At 38.7% G+C, this 21,848-nt stretch overlaps 1 protein-coding gene across 2 annotated transcripts; it reads right to left on the reverse strand.

The window, feature by feature from the left end:
• Positions 1-755: 755 nt before the first annotated feature.
• syf2 (SYF2 pre-mRNA-splicing factor) lies at positions 756-20,571 on the reverse strand. 2 transcript variants are annotated; one of them, XM_062041816.1, is made up of 7 exons: positions 20,285-20,317; positions 20,032-20,130; positions 14,174-14,299; positions 7,067-7,184; positions 5,664-5,754; positions 4,628-4,726; positions 756-1,047 (listed from the first exon to the last, which is right to left on the reverse strand). In XM_062041816.1, the coding sequence occupies exons 1-7, from the start codon at positions 20,300-20,302 to the stop codon at positions 882-884; spliced, it is 717 nt and encodes a 238-aa protein (XP_061897800.1). In that variant the 5' UTR covers positions 20,303-20,317; the 3' UTR covers positions 756-881. The 2 variants fall into 2 exon arrangements, with proteins under 2 accessions (XP_061897800.1, XP_061897798.1); XM_062041814.1 differs by lacking the exon at positions 20,285-20,317 and adding an exon at positions 20,454-20,571 and having other exon boundaries at positions 757-1,047.
• Positions 20,572-21,848: the final 1,277 nt, after the last annotated feature.

Below are 21,848 nucleotides of genomic sequence, written 5' to 3' on the forward strand. Positions count from 1 at the left end.
AGTCAGAACATGCAAACTCCACACAGAAAGCCCGGGGATCAAACCCAGGACCTTTTTATTATGAGAGACACGCATTAATCCCTGTTCCACCATGCTGTGTATTACAATATTGTGATTCATTCAGTTAAATATTGTATTAAGCAGTATTTTAGGAATATTAAAATGCATAGGAACTATAGAAAAAACGTATTCATGCCAAGGGTCCACAAAACCCAACAAATTACTCAGTGCAGTTTTCATCTCAGCCACAGAATGTCGCTGTTGTACCACAGTAGCTACAAAACGATGTTTTCCAGCAGTATTGCTGCATGTTGACCTTTATACTCCACTGAATACTTGGGGCAGTTCTCAATTTTTCCTCCGCAGTTGGTGCTCTTTGTGAGGGGAAATTCGGAGTCAACTCACACATTTGTCAGTTAAAACAGTATAATTTTTTTATTCTAGGTAACTATCAGGAGGTTAACAGTTCAAGCTAATTTAGTGTTGTGAGAGTGGGACAAGTCTACATGGGAATGTCGTGCCATTCATTTCATCTTCAGTCACAAGGCTCCTTTGCGGCTTGAGGCAAGTTGGTCAGACAAAGATGGGGATGATAATGAATTGAATTACACTCTGTTGCTCCTTATCGTTGCACCTACATCAAACATCCGTCAGCTAACATTTTCCACCAAAGAAGCCTCAAGGTTGGAAGCCACTTTAATTCTCACGCTCAATATTGAAAATGCTGGCTGTCATGAGACACACAAAACACGAGTGTTTTTCTTTCAATGAAAGTGGTTTAATGAAAAATAAGTGAGGATAGTTCAAAGTGTATTCTTGAACTGTTACATAACACATTAATCACAGCCCAAAACAATATATGTAAAAAGAACAAATGGAAGTCAAACAGCAGTGCCTCTCTCCAAGTTCTGCTTGATCTCTGCCGTGTATTTGCCGTAGAAACGTTCGGCCTTCTTGTTGAACTTGGCGTTCCTCTCGTTAATGTAGTCGATGTCTGCGTCATCGTTGTAGGCCCTGCGTCGGCTGTATTTGGCACGCTTCTCAATTCTGCACACATGACAATACAGATGTAAGAAAATAAGAATCGATTTGTTTCACGGGTCCTTTAAGTGTTGACACTGGTACTGCGTTATTTGGTCGACCAACAATATTAATAAATCAGCATAATCATCACCTCATTAAGATGAAACTCAATTGCCTTCAATCAGCTGTTTGCAGGAGGTATTACCTTGAGCCAGATAGGCCCTAACTTATATACATCCACCTTCCTCAATTACCGGTATACTGCACAGAATTCTTACAGGCCGACCTTGTTCAAATCTTTTAGCCTGATGTGAATAGTGTTAGTATTACGTTGTCTCATTTAAATGTTGAAATCAGTTTCATTTAGGAAATATTTCGTTTTTTTTTGAGACTCTATTCTGATCAATTTACAATTCCTTAAATAAAGCAACTACAGATGCATGGGTTGTACAACGCCTCAATGTTGCCTAGAAGTTATAAAGATGGATACACTTCATATTAAATCAAAATAGTAACGATACCAATTTTTGGTACCTTTGTGTGTGTTCAAATGTGTTAACAGTCTGCCTATTTTTTTTAATAAACATTTGAACACTGTGCTGTCCAGTTGTTATCTTACACTTGTGTCTCATGTACTGTACTGTATTATGTAGTAGACCTTGCATGCAGTTGTAGTTCCAAGATGTTAGATGGCAGCAGTGTGTAGACTACAGCAGAGTTGTGTAGAACCGTTTCAGGTGATCTCCTCAATGATGGGTCAAAAGGCACTCATGTGACTACAGAAGGACATGACTGCTACCAACTTTAAGCTGATGCTATGTGTTTGCGGCGCTTCCTCGTTAGTTTTTCGACGCATAGAAATGAGCTGTTGTGCAGCATGGGGCTGCTCCACCCGCAAGAATTGCGGAAAGCTTTTACGTCGCTTTCCCAACAACCCAGAAAAAAAGGCAACTTTGGTAAGTGAAGGTTGGCCATCAACACTGCAGAGCCACCGATGACTGCGTCTTGTGCCAAGTAAACGAGACACAAAGTCTGCGTTTTATTCAGGACAACATACAGAAGCTAATGCAAATAATAACAGAAGTAATTTAGGTTTCTTTTAAAAATATGGAAAAATTGTTTAAAAAAAATCATAGATCAAATTTTTTTGTGAAAAGAATCGGAGATTTCCTTTTTAAGCCATGTGGCCATATAATCGCCATATAAACACATAATGAGTGATACATACAGTGATTACAAATACATTGGCGGTAGCCACCACAGTTGACATACTTCACACAAAAGTCAGTTTTCCACGATTGTTGGTCCAAAGCTAATGAAGATTTTGACACAATGAGGGTAATAAGTAATTTTTTTGGTCCTTCTGTAGTTTTCTAAATTTTTTGCGACGTCAGGTGCATGTTAGAGGGCCTGCTGGTCACGAAACACTGCAGGAATGTAACAGCGGAGTGCGTCAAATATGACTGCAAAATTATACTTTCATGAAATGAAAGCATGTTTTATTGTGAGTTTATGAGCTGAAGTATGTTTGGAACTATGTATCGACAAAATATTTTGTTTTATTTCGTCAGAAAAACTAACGTCAAAACGACAGCAATTGCACGCATCCGGACACAGCCGCACACGTCGTTGGTAGCAGTCATGGCGCCTGGTGTTTAGTTGGCCATACTCTCTTTATGCACGACTCAAAACTATGCCTTAGTCGGGAAGTAGTCTTTGCCATTAAGTTTATAGTGCCAGTCTTTTCATTTGTTGAGTCCTATCAAGTGTTTATACTGTTTTGTACTAATTACACACCAACTGTTTAAGTGTAACGTGCATCTTTTTTTTTTTTCCCCCCAAATTTGGAGGTGTTAAAATCGTCATGTAAAATCGCTAATGCTAATCCCTATCATTTCTATGGCAAATCCAAGCATCGAGCTAGCGCGTTTGGAAAAGTGGAGCGTTTTTGTACTTTTGGGTGTCTTCTTCTTGCTTTGTTGGTATGGAAATGATAAAATTACCTAAAAGGCAGTCTGAGTGAGTCTGCTCTGAATGTTTAACAGCTTGTTTTCCGTGCAAGTGCTTGAGCTGTGTGATTCTTCCACCGGACATAACGTCTTGTGCAAAAAATGGCACTGTTTTTACACTGGAATGTGGGTAACAATATAAACAAGTGTGCCTTTTTCAGCCTACTCTACTAAACGTCAAGAAGTTGGTAAAATTATGTAAAAATGCCCTTAATCAATTCATCAGTACAAATAGAATTTTGGGTTGTACTTGTGTTCCAAACACATAAAACAGTTTTAATTGCCAAAGTGGTTTTGCTTTTACAATAAGAAACCAAAACAAACAACCAATACATGACGTTTTTTTTTACCAACAGATCTCATCTTTCATCTCTCGCCTTTGAAGAATACTGGTACTTTTTTTTCATGCGCATGCTGCCGTGCGGCCGTGACGTACAGAGCCAGAGCGCATGATGGTGAGTGTGTCAAAAAGCATACACAGCGTATACAAACAAACAGTGTCGAGGGGAAGAATGACAAAAAAAAAAGGCAATTCTACTGGTTAATAAAGAGGGTGCGTGAAGCGTAATATTAAGGCAGTTGGGGTTCAAAACTATTGATACAGGTGAGGCTTCAAACACAGAAGCGCTGCACTGCTTTAAAACACACCTCACCAAAAGGTGGCAATACAGCATTATCATCTTTGCTTCAAACTTAGCTAAACAATTAAATAACAAGCATTCAGATCTGTACAAGGAGTTTAAAGAGTGACAGGTAATGTAGTTAACAAGCTCCCCTGCTGTGCACATATAGATACGTAGACGTGCACGCAGCTGGTTGGCTTGTTGCCAATTATTAGCGCAGTCAAAACCTCCCATGTAGCGTAAACTCGTGTTTTACCTGCTACATAACCTATCTGTGCAGTTTTAGCCATAGCGTTGTTTTTAGTGTTCAGTAATTATTGTGTTTGTCTTAAAGCACAGATCAAAAGTGGCAATCATAAATCATGAACCACTTAATACAATGTCAATAAAGCTTTCTATTCTATTCTAACCCAATGCTAGATTTAGCAGGCTTTATGTAATATATATATAATTGCCAAATTGTTCTTTGAGTGCAGTAAGACAAGCCTAATGTGTTTGATGCCTTTTAATTTCTATTTTAATGTTCTAAAATTGTTCTTTGAGTGCAATAGAAACATGTTTAATATATCGTAAGAAGTTCTGTTAAACCGAAGTCAATATGACATTTTTGTGGTCCCCTTTATTTTGAAACGAAATACATTTTGGTACCGGTACCAAATTATTTGTATCGGAACAACAGTAGTCGTGGCCGGTGAGTTGGTTTGTGGTGTGTGGGAGAAATTCAACAAACCACTTAGATAATGTTGGTGTTAGAATTGAACAGAGCAGCCAAATTCAGACAGACTAAGACAACATGCTGCCGTAAGTCACAGACTTCTACTAAGCATTCCAGTGAGGAGCAAAACGTTCCCATTATTTTAGTGGATTGACGGAGGGGAAGCAGTAATCATTCAGCACAGAGGTGTCTTGAAAAAATGACTGCAGGGAAAAATAGCGTGACTTCACTGCCATCAACTTTTGACTGAGACTTACTGTTTCTCCACGTCATCCACCATGCGGTCGATGCAATCCTCACCCGGGACATGGGTGCCATGGATCAGACTATTGGATGTGGGGTGGAAGTCCTCACCGCTGTGGAGTATGGGCAAAACAAATGATAAATGCACCAACCATAACTAATCAGCTTTTTACCACGCTTAAATGGGCTTCTCTATGATACTATTGTGAACTCGGCCGTTTTGATGAAAGACGACGGCGTGGCTAGGGGCAAAATGTGTCGGTGCATTCTTCATGCTTCTGCATGCGGGAATTATAAAAGGCAAAAAAACCCTGCAGGCGCTTGTTTGACCTTCATGTGCATACCGTAGATTTAGAGCTTAAAATCTTTAAATTACAGTGCACAGTTTGGATGAAACTATCCCCAGGGCTAACTTGGGTACAGCAGTTTATGTATAAGACTTGTGCACATGTGATGGAGGGACTGCTGGATAATGAAACCTTGTGAGTGATCATTTCGGCTTTTTTGTCAAATAAATTAAAAACAAGTATTGATAATACTTTTCCATACTTGCAGCCGTGTGCGTCTAGGTCTGGGCCGATAATACATCTTGCTGAATGACATATTGTCAGAATTGTTTTGACACCAAATCAAGCACTAAAGTAATCATAAAATACAATAATAATAATAATAGTAAACCTTTCAAATGCAATAAATTATTATTTTTTTTAAAAGCATTGTGACTAGAAAGTCAGAAACTTGTAATTATCCAAAACAAGTAAACAATAACAAATGGACTCTTACTTTCTGTTAGCAAAAAATGCATTTCAATATTGAACATCTTTGAAGTACAATTTTTCCCTGGTTGGAAAAACTGTTTTTTGTAGTTGTTGCTATCTTTTTCCAACAAATTGGCATGCTTGCTCATTCATCCGTGTTGATGAACTCATCCTGCTCACTTGTTTGAAGCTGAAATACTCCTACACTGGACAATTGGCTTTGCGATTGTATTTTTTCCTAATAATTTGTAATACCTTGTAATGTAAATGTAAACACAGGACATCTACTCACCATTCCTCTCGCTGTTTCTCATAGTTTTGCATGTCAGGTTTGATCTGCTTGGTGAGCCTCTGATACTGTCTCAATTGGGCCTCGGCATAACCTGCAAAAAGATGTGATGTGTGTGTGTGAGAGGCAACATTGGCGTAAATTCACCACAACAAGCAGTCTCTCTTTGAAGTTCAAGACCAATGCCTTTCAGTAGATACACAACAATCTAAAAAAAAAAAAACGCATCACAAAAGTTCCATATGACTTCCTGACAAAGTTAAAGCATGTTGAACTTGTTAATCCCATTAGGCATGAATGTATACGGCGAAAGCAATGCGTGACCATCTTATTTCTTTTGCGATCTTTAGCAGCCTTTATTATTAACAGACAAGGTCATGTATTCATGAAGTGAAGTGCTCTGTGTTATGTTTTAGCAGTTGCGAAAACTGGCAGATGATTACTAATGTCGGTTATAAGTAGACCACTTGTAGTGTTATCAAAATCATTTATAAAAATATCAATAAGTGTGGCACAGTGTCCTGTGATTCTGCTTGTCTTTGTGATTTTAGGTTATAAACTGACATATTTCAATGGTTATGCATTCTAAGCAAATGACATGTTTTTACCACTTTGTAGTTCAGGTTCTTCATCACGTACACAGCTACTCCTCCTCCGTTTTTGTTGATTCTGTTGACGTAATTTAGTTCATATCTTTCCAGGTCAAAATATATTCCTTTTTTATCATCGATCCATGTTTCTGTGACAGCGATCACTTTGAAGTGTTTGTTGAATCGTTCTAAAAAGTGCTTCACGTTGTTATAATTTGCGTACAAGCTCCTGCTATTAAAATTGACAATTTGTTATCACATTTAATGTTGCTGTTATATTGTTCATCTGTATAATAAAAACATCCATCCATCAATTTTCTACCGCTTATTCCCTTCGGGGTCGCGGGGGGCGCTGGAGCCTATCTCAGCTACAATCGGGTGGAAGGCGGGGTACACCCTGGACAAGTCAACACCTCATCGCAGGGCCAACACAGATAGACAGACAACATTCACACTCACATTCTCACACTAGGGCCAATTTAGTGTTGCCAATCAACCTATCCCCAGGTGCATGTCTTTGGAAGTGGGAGGAAGCCGGAGTACCCGGAGGGAACCCACGCAGTCACGGGGAGGACATGCAAACTCCACACAGAAAGATTCCGAGCGCAGACATAAATATAATAAAAACAATTATTACTGATGTGGGAGAAAAAAATTGTATTTCCGTTAGAAATGTGTGTAATGCTGAAGAACAATTTTGCTGAATGCAAAACAATTTGTCAAATAAACAAGGGAACCCAAAAACCAACCACTCCACTATACCGTCAAATCAACAATAAAAGAGCTGAATCTGCACAGTCTTCGGTGCATACCAACCTGCAAATCCGGTGTCCGGGTTTTTCTTCTTTTTCTTTCTCGCCCACCGCTCTGCATCATCAGCCGTGATGTCCATTAGTTTCACTCTGTTGTAGTCTTCACCTCTTTCAGCACATTCCTGAAATACAAAGTCACTATACTGACAAATTGCAAACCAATTGTAAGCAAAGAGGAAAATCTAACGGTTTGAAAGAATGCCTATGTAGTAATCTTTGATGCAGTGCGGTTTTTTGTCTCCATTTCACCCACTTAATTTTGCTACAACGAGATTATTAATTTTTTTCTGCTGTTTATTGACAATCTGGTCACAGCAGACTGACCAACATTATCTGGAAAACCAGTTAAATTGCATACTGTATAATGCCTCAGGTGTGTGCCAAGGTGTCTCGACCCTATTGTACAAATCCTAAATTCCCTGTTCACATATCTGAGCAACAATTTATATAGAACTTTAAAACCTTATTGTGCGATAGGGGTGTAACAATATTACATTTTCATATCATGGTTATTATGACCAAAATTTGTAGTTATTATTATTGCAGTATTGTTGAATATGCTCAAAAAAATACTTGTACATTAACCGAAATCTTTCGGAACAAGGTTTTTTTAAACAACTAAAGAAGTAAACACACCGAAAACCCACTATTTTGCATGTTTTGTGTTTTTTATGGTTCAGTGATAGTGTTTTAGTCTTAGTGTTTTCTCTGTTTTAACGGCTAAGCTTTTAAAATATCGGTCAGTATAGTAGCACTAAGAGTTATTTGAATGAAAAGTGTACAACAAATACAAAGTATTATTATTTCTGGAGGTTGTTGTGGCCTCCTACTCTGTTCAACGGTCCTTGAGCGCAACATAAAAACACTTCCGCCTTGTATTCCTTCCTCTGAGTATAGAACGATCACACTGTACTAGGAGAAAAGAGCTTGTAGGTTTAATGTACACAATTGAATAGTTTAGTTACTCAGACAGCAATGTGTTTATGTAAGTTTAGATTGGAGTACCGTATTTTTCGGATTATAAATCACGGTTTTTTTCATAGTTTGGCCGGGGGTGCGACATATACTCCGGAGCGAGTTATGTGTGAAATTATTAACACATTACCGTAAAATATCAAATAATATTATTTATCTCATTCGCGTAAGAGACGAAGCAAATGTCCGCAATCGTCACACACACGTCAGCAATCGTCACACACGTCAACCAATAAGAATTCGGCGGGGGCGGATCATGGCGGGGGGCGTGGTTAAGAGGGGAGGAGTATATTTACAGCTAGAATTCACCAAGTCAAGTATTTAATTATATATATATATATATATATATATATATATATATATATATATATATATATATATATATCCTGAAAATATGCAAACGAAACTGTGTTTAGATAATTGATACTTCAAACTTGCATAAATAAATCTTTAAGGAATATAACAACTTGTCTTCTGAGAGCTTCAAAATGTAATGAATAAAATGCTAAAGTTGTTGATAAACAAGCAATTATTTTAATAATTAAATATGGTCATTTTAAATGAATTATTATGATCATTTCAAATTAATTATTTCAAATATGTTTATTTTAATGTATAATTCTATGGCTGGATGTAATAAGGAGTCAGAAAAAATACAAATAAAAATACAATTAATTTTGATGTTTTTAGCAAAATATAATAAAAATGTATTTAGTTTTTAAAAATTTTTTTTATAAATATATTTATTTTCAGGTAAGATAAACATAATACAATTTATCTCTAGTCTGGATGATTTAGTTCTTGTCACCCTGTTGTCTTCCCGTCTCTTCCCCAAAGATGGCTCCATGAGCTGGGCAAACGCCTGGAGATGCCCTATGTCAACAACACGGTCGGCGGCCCGTCGGTGCGCAGCTCGTACATCGCCGCCCTCTACTTCCCCCTCAGCAGCCTGACCAGCGTCGGCTTTGGCAACGTGTGCGCCAACACGGACGCCGAGAAGATCTTCTCCATCTGCACCATGCTCATCGGCGGTATGCCGGACGCGTCGTATGAAATAACGCGATTGGGCAGACACGCTGTTTATATCGTGGGAAAGCGGACGTGAAAAAAGGCTGTCCTCACTCAGGTCTGCAAATATTCTCCCGAAAATCTCGCGATTGAATCGCGAGATTTTCGGGAGAATATTTGGTTTTTGGGAGAGGCGCTGAATTTCGGGAGTCTCCCGGAAAATTTGGTAGGGTTGGCAAGTATGGCCTGTTGTTCACTATTCTTTATTTATTTTAAATTGCCTTTCAAATGTCTATTCTTGGTGTTGGATTTTATCAAATAAATTTCCCCCAAAAATGCGACTTTTTTCCTTCTTTATTGTGCATTTTTGTCCGGTGCGACGTATACTCCGGAGTGACTTATAGTCCGAAAAATACGGTATGTTGTTCCTTAATGGAAAAATAAGTTAATGTCTCTTGCCTTAATGTTAGCATTTAAGCTAGCGAACTGGCTCCAGTCAGTTTATCAAAGTGCAGTTATTAATCACAGTTTTTGATTAATTCAAAACAGTAACACTAACCGTCAGGAGTTTTACCACGGTCTTTATTAATACCGTTTATCCCAAAATCCCTATTGTGTCAGTGATGTTGATAGGTTTTCAATTTAGTGAGTCCCTGGGACCCACAGGTGGTGAGTTGAGTTGGTCCCTGGGAAATTCAGTAGGACCTGACTCCCCAGAAATGTATTTATTTCTTAAATTGAATTAAGTGTTAAACTCCTTTGATGGGGGTTTATATGTTTATTATAAACGGATATATTCATATATGTTCAAAATGTATCTGAAATTAAACAAATACAATTCTAAATCTGAAAAGTTTCTTCCAAAACAAATGGTGTCTCTATGGTCTGTAATACCAACATGAAAATTCAATAAAAGTGCAGAATTTTTTTTATTTTTTATTTTAAAAAAAGAGGCAGAAGTAGGTACAGGCAATGTTGAGGAACTCTCTCTGGGCTGATCAGAGTCAGGGAGGAATGTAGACGTAGTGGGAGCAGAAAATACAGATGCAATTAGAAGTGGCGGAAATAATAGATTTTTAGATGCATCGCAATTCGGACATGGAAGATTATCGAATCGATTAGTAAACGTCGATAATCGATTTATTTATTGTACATTAAGTCATGCAGACAGTTTTAAAATTTGTCTGACTGCAGCGAGCCACCTTACCAAGAGATCCAACCAACACCTTTACCATCTGGCACTTATAGTCCAGTTCTGCACACATTTGAAGTAATTTAATAAATGTGGGAATTAATTTAACTACTTCTTATTCCAAATGATTTATTTTTATGTTGCAAGTGAGAAACGCTTGTTTAGTGAAACAAAAAGAAATGTAACACTGCATCAATATATATAAACTAAAGATGCATCAATAATTGATTTTTACTCGAATCATAGCTCCTGAATCGTAATCGAATCGTGAAGTGCCCAAAGATCCCCACCTCTAGCTGCAATAGTGCAATTATCTTATTCTTGGGTGGCATTTTTGCGTTCTTCTTTTCCTGCTTACTCATGAAATAAACGAATCTCGTTGGAAGCACGATGTATGCGCAGACGTCGTATTGGCCTAACAAAAAGGCGGCTGCCAGTCAATGTACTTTTTATCATCTCCACCGTCTTATTATTTATTTATTTAATTACAGCACAGTCCTTAAACTTTGAAACATATTCAGCACAAATGAACACAGCATTGAGCAGTGGAAACGTTGGTTTATTTACTATGAAGTTTGTATTTTCAATTGTTGAAAGGAAATCAGCGGTGACGAACTAGTTGTTTTGGCAGCGGCTAAATTAGCATGTTGCAATACTTTGTACAGGGGATCACGTCTGTGCAAAGTACCGTATTTTCCGAACTATAAGGCACACTTAAAACACTTTCATTTTCTCAAAAATCGACAGTGCGCCTTATAACCCGGTGCGCCTAATGTACGGAATAATTATTGTTGTGCTTACCGACCTCGAAGCTCTTTTATTTGGTACATGGTGTAATAAGTGTGACCAGTGGATGGCAGTCACACAAGAGACATGTGTAGATTGCAAGATGACACCAGTAAGCAACACCAAGACTTTAAATGTTCCATTGAGAATATAGAACATTACACACGGCGCTCAAAAATCGGTCAAATTGTTTTAGTACGACTTTGGTAACCTAAGAAGCCGCACCGCTTAATGGATTGTTGGAGCATTACGGCTTTAGTTATTAGAGAGTTTCGGTTGGACGTTTTTTCACGGTACACATTTCCGGCGTTGTTGTTGCACCAGTGAGCCACGGATGAGGAGATGCTGCTCCGTTATTGATTCAAGTAAAGTCTGAATGTCATTAAAACAGTTAGCTCCATCTTTTGACACTTCTTCTACTCCCGTCCTTGCACGCTACACCGGTACAACAAAGATGAAGGGGAGAAGACGCTGTCGAAGTGGAGCCACATAAATAAGTCCGCCCACAAAACGGCGCATCCTGAAGTGACGGTCAGAAGACGACTTGAAGATGTTCAGTAAAACATAATCTATGCATCATTTTGACCAAATAACCACCATTACATGTTATGTAGAACACAAGTGTTTCAAATTTAGAAAAAAAATCATAATATGACCCCTTTAATGCGCCTTATAATGTGGTGCGCCAAAAACAAGGCTTCTTTTGCCAGTTACTATGATTAAACACAAGTTGTTTAATGTTTACAATGTATCGTTTTTTATGTGGAAAACGAGGTGGGTCCCGGGACGCATTAATATTGAGTTTAGTGCATCCTTTCAGATTTTAATGAGTCATAAACGCAGGATATGTACCGAGCAACATCACTGTTGTGATTAAAAAATACAGTGAATTATGCTACTTTTTTTCTAAGCGTTGAACCCTGCGGCGGCTTATGAAACAGTCCGGCCAGTTAATGTTTTTTTCTTTGCTAACGGCCATAAAGCAAATAGTTTTCATTAAACACATGCAAAGACACTTAAATAGTGTGTTATTATTTGTGCTACGACGCCATCTTTTGGACGAGTTCGCTCACAGCAGGTGCTGCTGGGTGAATGTAAATTCCTGCTGTTTAAAGCTTAAACCCGGAGGTAGAGTGCCGTTACTTCTTCTAATCAACCGTAGCGTTTCTACTAGTATGGATTCTTCATTCATCACTCCAAGCAACGTTTGTAAATTTTACAATTTACCTCAAACATTTCTTACTTAATAAACTGTCCCATTGTCCATGGTGTACCCCGCCTACCGCCCGAATGCAGCTGAGATAGACTCCAGCACCCCCCGCGACCCCGAAAGGGACTAGCGGTAGAAAATGGATCGATGTGTGATTTCTGTAGTTGTGATTTCATGCATATTTGTCGGTGCTATCGTAATGTAATGAAGGCTAGTGTCATTAGCATTAGCTAATATTCTAACACGTTTACAAGTGTCCATGTTAGTACTGTTACCTTACTATGGCATTCTTTTGTATTGTTCAAGTTTTACAAATTCCTCAGTAAATTTTTCAAGACATCACAGTGGAGTTGAGTCTTTTCAGCCTATTGGAGAGCTAGTTTCCACAGCTTGTGTGACCATGACGATGACGTCTGTTTTGTTTGATCAGCCAATATACGGCAGTGTTACAGACATCATTTGGAAACAATTAACATATGTAAATAAACATTTACAAAACATTTCAGTGTAAATAACTAATTTCACAATGTATATATCTGCGGCTCGCCGCTGCTACCCACTTCTCCCCAAGGGGATGGGTCAAATGCAGAGGACAAATTTCACCACACCTAGTGTGTGTGTGACAATCATTGGTACTTTAACTTGAACTTTTAACTTACAGGCCAGTGCGGCTAATATATGGAACTTTTTTTTCTGTAAAATTTAGTGGGTGTGGTTTATATACGGGGACGCACTAGCCGGAAAATACGGTAATTTCGTAACTGCGTAGAACCACACCAAAAATGTAATAAAAACAATCTATTGGTAATAACAGAGTTTCCCTTGGATTGTCAAGATACCTGTGGCGGTGGGGGTGTGGTCACAATGACGTCATCGTATAATTTTCTCTAAAAAGGCTAAAAAAATGTATACATACATTTAAAAACAAATCTGTGTTATTATTAATTAGTATTAACATACAATTGTATATTATTTCGTTTTGCTCAATTTTCAATTGTTGCTGCTTATTGTACAATGTACTTTGTTGAGAATTATTCAAGTGTATAGAGACTTTTACTTTATTAAAAACAACTACCAACAAATCAAGCAACTTTTTCTGGTGTTGTTATAAAATGTACTTTGTATTAGGAGACTCTCCTTCTGTTGCTTGATGTCCCCGACAAAAAGCGATCTGCAGCGAGCATGACGTCACAATAGCTTCGCGCTGGTGCTCCAGTTGGACTTTCTCTCCTTAAAAGTCACCACTGTCCTCTTAATATTTGCATATTTTGTAGATTGCTGTCGGCGGGTATATCTGGGATGTATTAAAGTTACATCTACATTGCAGACATGCTGACTACGCACCAGACAATCACACGTGTCTTGATTATGTCACAACATCTGGTTCCGACAGCGCTGTTTTTGGTGATCAAAGTCCTTTGTTGGCGGCCAAATTTTTGGTGCATTACTAGTAAATAGTGCGCAAATAATAGGCTATATATAGCCATTCATACTATAACGACATGCTGGTGGTAATGTTTTATGTTCGTGTGGTTTTGATTTGATGTTCATTTCCCATGATCATGAATACACCATCCGTGTGTGATTGGTAGAGAATGAAGACGTGTTGTGTGTCAGGGGAAGCACAGACACGAAACTGATTGCACGGGAGGGAATACTTGTTGGAATTAAATCGGTTGTTAGCATAATTTTGGCAATAAAAGTAAAAAATGGCGACATACTTGACTTCTTCAGGCCACAATATGTTATATTATCATAATTAGTTTTCACGTAAAAAAACATGACTTATTTTTTAGATGTGGAAACCCTGAGTAATGAGTGGAGAAAGATTTATTAAATGTGTCATAACAATTTGAATTTTATGACAACTATGCTTCCAGGTACCAAATAACAATGTGACTTCTCATAGAAATGTTTACTATGCATCCAAGTGTACATACCTTTTTCTTCTCATTGTCAGCAACTTCCCACTCTAATCTGGCTCTTTTCGCCTCCCAGTTTGAGGGTAGTTTCAGTCGCTTATCCTCCTCGACAACTTCTTGGTGATTGAGCTTGCGTGCTTCATTCTGGAGAGGAAAATACATCGTAACTGTCAAGACACTATATAGTAGGGCTGATCAATAAAACAAAAAATGGCGATGACAAGTCTCACAAACGTGATAAAAATTTGTAAATATTTTAGACTTTTGAAAACATTTGTACTTAACGAGCTGCATCATAAACAAATCCTGCCATTTTACACAAGGTTTGTCTTTGTTGTATTTTGTCCTCACTCTACCGTGCCCCAGTAAGGTGCGCCTGCTATCATCTATCAACCCATGTGAGAAGCGATCACATTGACTTTTTCTGACATGTTTTTATTATACAAATTAGTATATTGTGGCATGAGCTAACATATAATTAATTTTAATTGATGGATTTGTTTTTTTGTAGTAATTTCTTCAAGAACCTACCATGAAGAATGGAAGAAAGTCCATTGGAAATGTCTTTAAAGCGGAACAAGACAATAAATAGCGTAATATTAATTAATTAATTTAAAATAACTGTGTGATAACTTTAAAAATGAAAGCATGTGAACATGGTCTCTGAGAATTTTGATCTCAATTCTAAGCAAGATACTAGTGATTCATGTTTTTAAACTTACTGTGCAGTTCGACATGTGAAAATGAAATGTTTGGTAATTAATAAACTTGTTAAGTAAATGTAATGTTGCAAGCTTTACGCAGATGCCTAGAAGGCGCTAACTTTCCAAAGTGTTTTAAAGAGATACTGCACTTTTTTTGCTTTGCCTATCATTCACAATCATGACAGACAAGAACCCTGGTCTTTTTTAAGAAGATTCTAAAGATATAAAAATGCTTGCAAGATGCGGCTAACATCACAGCTAATGGGAGTCCCCTACGTTGTCTTCAAAAACCTCCATCAATTTTTTATATATACGCTATAAGTATACAGTTGCAAGAAAAAGTATGTGAACAACTTTGGGATTACTTGGATTTCTGTATAAATTGGTGATAAAATGTCTGCTGCTCTTCATTAAAGTCACAACAATAGACAAACACAGTCTGCTTAAAGGCCTACTGAAATGATTTTTTTAAATTTAAACGGGGATAGCAGATCCATTTTGTGTCATACTTGATCATTTCGCGATATTGCCATATTTTTGCTGAAAGGATTTAGTAGAGAACAACGACGATAAAGATCGCAACTTTTGGTATCTGATAAAAAAAAGCCTTGCCCCTACCGGAAGTAGCGTGACGTAGTCAATTGAACAGCTCCTCACATGTTCCTATTGTTTACAATGCAGCTAGAGCGATTCGGACCGAGAAAGCGACGATTACCCCATTAATTTGAGCGAGGATGAAAGATTTGTGGATGAGGAACGTTAGAGTGAATGACTAGAATGCAGTGCAAGACATATCTTTTTTCGCTCTGACCGTAACTTAGGTACAAGCTGGCTCATTGGATTCCACACTCTCTCCTTTTTCTATTGTGGATCACGGATTTGTATTTTAAACCACCTCGGATACTATATCCTCTTGAAAATGAGAGTCGAGAACGCGAAATGGACATTCACAGTGACTTTTATCTCCACGACAATACGTAGACGAAACACTTTAGCTACGGAGCTAACGTGATAGCATCGTGCTTAACTGCATACAGAAACAAAATAAATAAATCCCTGACTGGAAGGATAGACAGAAGATCAACAATACTATTAAACCAGGGACATGTAAATACACGGTTAATGCTTTCCAGCCTGGCGAAGGTTAACAATGCTGTTGCTAACGACGCCATTGAAGCTAACTTAGCAACCGTACCTCACAGAGCTATGCTAAAAACATTAGCTATCCACCTACGCCAGCCAGCCCTCATCTGCTCATCAATACCCGTGCTCACCTGCGTTCCAGCGATCGACGGTGCGACGAAGGACTTCACCCGATCCCAGATGCGGTCGGCGAGACGGAGGAAGTTAAGGTGAGTTCGCCGGCTAACGTGTCTGCTATCCATCTCTGTCTTCCTGGTTGTGTTGCTGTAGTGCGCCGCTAATACACCGATCCCACCTACAACTTTCTTCTTTGCAGTCTCCATTGTGCATTAAACAAATTGCAAAAGATTAACCAACACAGATGTCCAGAATACTGTGGAATTATGAGATGAAAACAGAGCTATTTTGTATTGGATTCAATGGGGTACCGATACTTCTGTTTCACTGGCTACGTCACGCGCATACATCATCACCCAAAGGCGTTTTCAACCGGAAGTTTAGCGGGAAATTTAAAATTGCACTTTATAAGTTAACCCGGCCGTATTGGCATGTGTTGCAATGTTAAGATTTCATCATTGATATATAAACTATCAGACTGCGTAGTCTGTAGTAGTGGGTCTCAGTAGGCCTTTAAACTAATACCGCACAAAAAAATACAGGGTTTCATCTGCTTATTGAACACAACATGTAAACATTCACAGTGCAGGGTGGAAAAAGTATGTGAACCCTTGGATTTAATAACTGGTTGACCCTCCTTTGGCAGAAATAACCTCAACCAAACGTTTCCTGTGGTTGCAGATCAGACCTGCACAACGGTCAAGAGGAATTTTGGACCATTCCTCTTCACAAAGCTGTTTCAGTGCAGCAATGTTCTTGGGATGTCTGGTGTGAATCGCTCTCTTGAGGTCATGCCACAGCATCTCAATCAGGTTGACGTCAGGACTCTGACCGGGCCACTCCAGAAGGCGTATTTTCTTCTGTTGAAGCCATTCTGTTGTTGATTTACTTCTATGCTAGGGGTTGCTGTCCTGTTGCATCACGCATCCTCTGTTGAGCTTCAGTTGGCAGACAGTTGATCTTAAGTTTTCTTCCAGAATGTCTTGATGAACTTGGAAATTCATTTTTCCATTGATAAAAGCCAAGGCAGCAACGCACCCCCAAACCATGATGCCACATCCACCAAATTTCACAGTTGGGATGAGGTGTTGATGTTGGTGTGCTGTGCCTTTTTTCCTCCACACATAGCATTGTGGGTTCCTTCCAAACAACTCAATGTTGGGTTTATCTGTCCACAGAATATTTTGCCAGTAGTGCTGTGGAACAGCCAGGTGCTCTTTAGCAAATTTTAAACGTGCAGTAATGTTTTTTTGGACAGCAGTGGCTTCCTCAGTGGTGTCCTCCCATGAACTCCATTTTTGTTCAATGTTTTACGTATTGTAGATTCGTCAACAATAATGTCAGCATGTGCCAGAGATTTCTGTAAGTCTTAAGCTGACACTCTAGGATTCTTCTTCATCTCACTGAGCATTCTGAGCTGTGCTCTCACAGTCATCGTTACAGGTCGACCACGCCTATGGAGAGTAGCAACAGTGCTGAACTTTATCCATTTGTAGACAGTCTATCTTACCGTGGAAACATGGACATCATGGCTTTTAGAGATACTTTTGTAAACCTTTCCAGCTTCATGAAAATTAACAATTCTTGATCGTAGATCTATTGTGAGCTCTTTTGTGCGAGGTATGGTTCACATCAGGCAATGCTTCTTGAGAACAGCACACAGGTGTATGTTTTTTAGGGCAGGGCAGCTTTAACCAACACATATGCTCTCGTCACATTGATGAGACTCCATGTTGTCTGAGTCCTGGCTCCAATCAGCTCCTGGAGAAGTCATTAGCCTTCTTTTTTTTTTTACAAAACATACTTTTTCCACCCTGCACCGTGAATATTGTGTTCAATAAAAAGATGAAAATGTATAATTGTTTGCGCGGTTTTAGTTTAAGCAGACTGTGTTTGTCTATTGTTGTGGCTTCGATGAAGATCAAAACACATTTTATGAACAATTTATGCAGAAATCCAAGTTATCCCAAAGGGTTCACATAATTTTTCTTGCAACTGTATATGCACACACCCACATACACATATATATTAATATATACATATATACATATGTATACACACGCACATATGTGTGTATATATATATATATATATATATATATATATATATATATATACACACACAAAATATATAATACATATATAATATTTAATAAACATTAATATATAATGTAACAGACACATTCATAACAATTTGTAATATGTACAATGTTTACCGTATTTTGGTCATTTTAATCATTACCGGAACTTATTTCCTGGGCGCATTTATTTCAATGTCCAAAGCAACGCACTACCTACTTCCGGCAACGAATGCATGTGTTCTAATCATGGCAGACATTGTAATACACAATTATGTTTGCACAAATGAGTATTCACAATCTTATCTTCATGAACCCTAATATACGGAGGATGAACTACTGGTTATAGAAGCTGAGCGAGCACGAAGAGAGGATGAAAGGTTGCAGCAGACGGCCGCCGAGAGAGTTAGGACCGACATGATTTGGATGTATAAATGTGGAGCTTTCCAATCTATGCCGACAGAAATGGAGTGCTTCTGTTGCAATGAGAGGTGCACACTGTTGTTATTGATGGAAAGGCTTATTGTGTCTGGCGAGGAGAAAGAAATTGCAACACGATGAAAAACAAACTGTTTGCGCTCTGCATTGGTAGAAACTTTTTTCCACCTATCCAAAATCTACTGGAAAATTCCCCGGCCAGCTGAAACAAACGGACAACTGTCCTTTTAGTAAGTTACTATAATAGTGATCATGATACGTGGAGCACGTCATGCTTGTCAGTACAACTACATACACTGTCGAGCTAGCTGTGTACAAACAAATTATGAAATGCAGGCTCTAATTTGACTGTTCATGTTTTACAGTCTGTACAAATTGGTGTGCAATCGCATTTTGTTGTGCATCAAAAGCCATTCAGCTGCTGACACAGAAGCTAGCTTACCTTGCTAATGCCGAAGCAGTCTGAGTGTCTCTTTGAGCAAGGCGATGGGTTATTATGCTAGAAAAACAGTTCCTCAGTGTTCACTCTTACAATAACAATGTCGCTACAGATTGGTTATTATTCAGGTTACGGAACGTAAACCAAATATTGTTGCTCCCATTAGCAGCATTGCTCGCCACCTAGAACAAGCCAGTTATTACAAATTAGAATGCAAAAAAACTCAAATGTGTTATTGTCTCTCATAAAGATTGTGAATGATGGGCAAAATTCCAAAAAAGTGCTGTTTCCCTTTAAGCGTTATATCCCGCCCTCTTATGGCGAAATTACGTAATAAGTGCATTATCTTTGTGTGTTGTGAGCTAATGATTTGACTAGCTAACATTAACTATCAATGAATGTATATGTCTATGGTAACAACAACATGACTGCAAATTGCTACGTGCATCTCATGGACTACTTTTGTGTACATGTAAGTGTGGAGCGACAAACATGAAGGCCAGACAAGCATTTTTTATTCTGTACATTTAGTAACTATGAAAAAAATTCTGTTAAACCACTAAAGGACATTTTAAGATAGGCAGTTGTTGTATTTTTTGTTTGTTTAAAAAAACAGACCTTTTATTGTACTAAAAGCATCCTGAGAAGACAATCACCGTTGATTTTCCGATTGCAATTGGGACAACTTTTATAATCAAATCCAACCAGGACTTAACTACAGTAAAACTTTGTGCAAGTACTTTATACCTGCATTATCCTTTCCACCCTTAGCTACTGTGTGGAACAATTTCCCTTGTGGATAATTAAATTGTGTCGAAGTCTAAGTGCTTTGTTTACTATACAGCCACTACGTCATCAGCCTGTTAGCACGAAGGGTTCAGACACTAAAATCGTTCACCTACATATCGCTCACAAAATTATTGAACACTTTCAGTCGTTAAAAAAGTCAAAATGTTACCCGTTTAAAATGCAACTCTCGGAATTTGCGTAATCTCTCTTCTCTCTTCGTTGACGCGCTGGTTTCAGTTGACTCCTGTTCCGTAGGTACACTCTCCTCCTGGAAGGAAACCACACCGTTACAATTATCAAATGTAATCGCTCTAACATACATACACGTATTCAATGGCAGACAATCTTTGAACAGACACTGTCAACCGCAGACAAAAATCGGGACGCGTCTGAAGGATTTTAGTGATCTGCTGTTAGCTCACATTAGCAAGTATTAGCATAACAACGTCTCAACAACGACAGACCGTTCCAATAAATATTGACTATGTACACGTTAAGGCTCAGTATAAAGGCCATTTTTACAAGTAAAACATAAGTAAGACATGAGTAATTCATATGAGTTGCTTTTAAAATTGTAAAACAACCACACACCTCACCACTGGACGCCATAGCTGTTATACAGCGAACGAAGACCGGAAGCGACGTAGTGGGCGGATATTGCGCACAAGACTTGTTTTAATTTAGCATCGACGTTTACGACCTAAACAAGCTTTATTAAGTAAAACGGTTAAATACCTTACTTCAATTTTGTTTTCATTTAAGAATGTGTCAAACGACATCCGATCTCTTTTAAACTAATTTAAGATGATGAAATATATCAAGTACTGTAATTTGATATTAAATATATCAAGTACTGTAATTTGATATTAAATATATCATGTACTGTAATTTGATATATTTAATCATCTTAAACTAGTTTAAAAGACAATGGGTGTCGTTTGGCACATTTTTAAAATGAAAACAAAATTGAAGTAAGGTATTTAACCGTTTTACTTAATAAAGCTTGTTTAGGTATAAACGGCCATGCTAAATTAAAACAAGTCTAGTGCACAACACAACACCAGGGAGAGCTCCACTAACCACGTTAAACCCAGATTCCGATCTAACAAAGGTCTTAACTCATTCTCCTTCAAAGCCACATCAATATGGAATGCACTCCCAAAATGTGTAAAAGAAAGGGCATCTCTATCCTCCTTCAAAACTGCACTAAAAGAACACCTCCAGGCAACTGCAACCCTAAACTAACACCCTCCCTTCCTCATCATACCTCTTCGGATTGTAAATAATCAAATGTAGACACTTTTTCTTATACTTTCTGATCTCTCTCTCTGTGTCCACTACTTGCTGTACATATCCTACCAAGTCAGTCCTACACTGTTCCAATGTCCACTTCTCTGATGATGCAATTGTTGATGACTGAAGTGTTGATATCAACCAAACCTAAACCACCCCCCGCACCACTTTTGTGCCCGTCGCAGATTGTCCATAACAAACACCATGTTCCAACATAAGGGTGTCCATATGTCCACTTGGCACCAGGACACCCTAGGCCGCAGTTCCATGATCGACTTTGTAGTTGTGTCGTCGGATTTGCGGCCTCATGTTTTGGACACTCGGGTGAAGAGAGGGGTGGAGCTTTCTACCGATCACCACCTGGTGGTGAGTTGGCTGCGATGGTGGGGGAGGATGCCGGACAGACCTGGCAGGCCCAAACGCATTGTGAGGGTTTGCTGGGAACGTCTGGCAGAGTCTCCTGTCAGAGAGAGAGTTTCAATTCCCACCTCCGGAAGAACTTTGAACATGTCACAAGGGAGGTGCTGGACATTGAGTCCGAATGGACCATGTTCCGCACCTCTATTGTCGAGGCGGCTGATTGGAGCTGTGGCCGCGAGGTAGTTGGTGCCTGTCGTGGCGGTAATCCTAGAACCCGTTGGTGGACACCGGCGGTGAGGGATGCCGTCAAGCTGAAGAAGGAGTCCTATCGGG

Source organism: Entelurus aequoreus, linkage group LG03, assembly GCF_033978785.1.
Source record: "Entelurus aequoreus isolate RoL-2023_Sb linkage group LG03, RoL_Eaeq_v1.1, whole genome shotgun sequence".
Lineage (NCBI taxonomy): Eukaryota > Metazoa > Chordata > Actinopteri > Syngnathiformes > Syngnathidae > Entelurus > Entelurus aequoreus.

Bases quoted from the DNA above. Each gene is read 5' to 3' on its own strand.
- syf2 (XM_062041816.1), bottom strand. The intron at 14,300-20,031 runs GTAACATTTTGA...TTTCCTCTCCAG, and splicing joins GAGAGTTGCATTTTAAACGG to AATGAAGCACGCAAGCTCAA. The intron at 1,048-4,627 runs GTAAGTCTCAGT...TCATGTGTGCAG, and splicing joins GTGGATGACGTGGAGAAACA to AATTGAGAAGCGTGCCAAAT.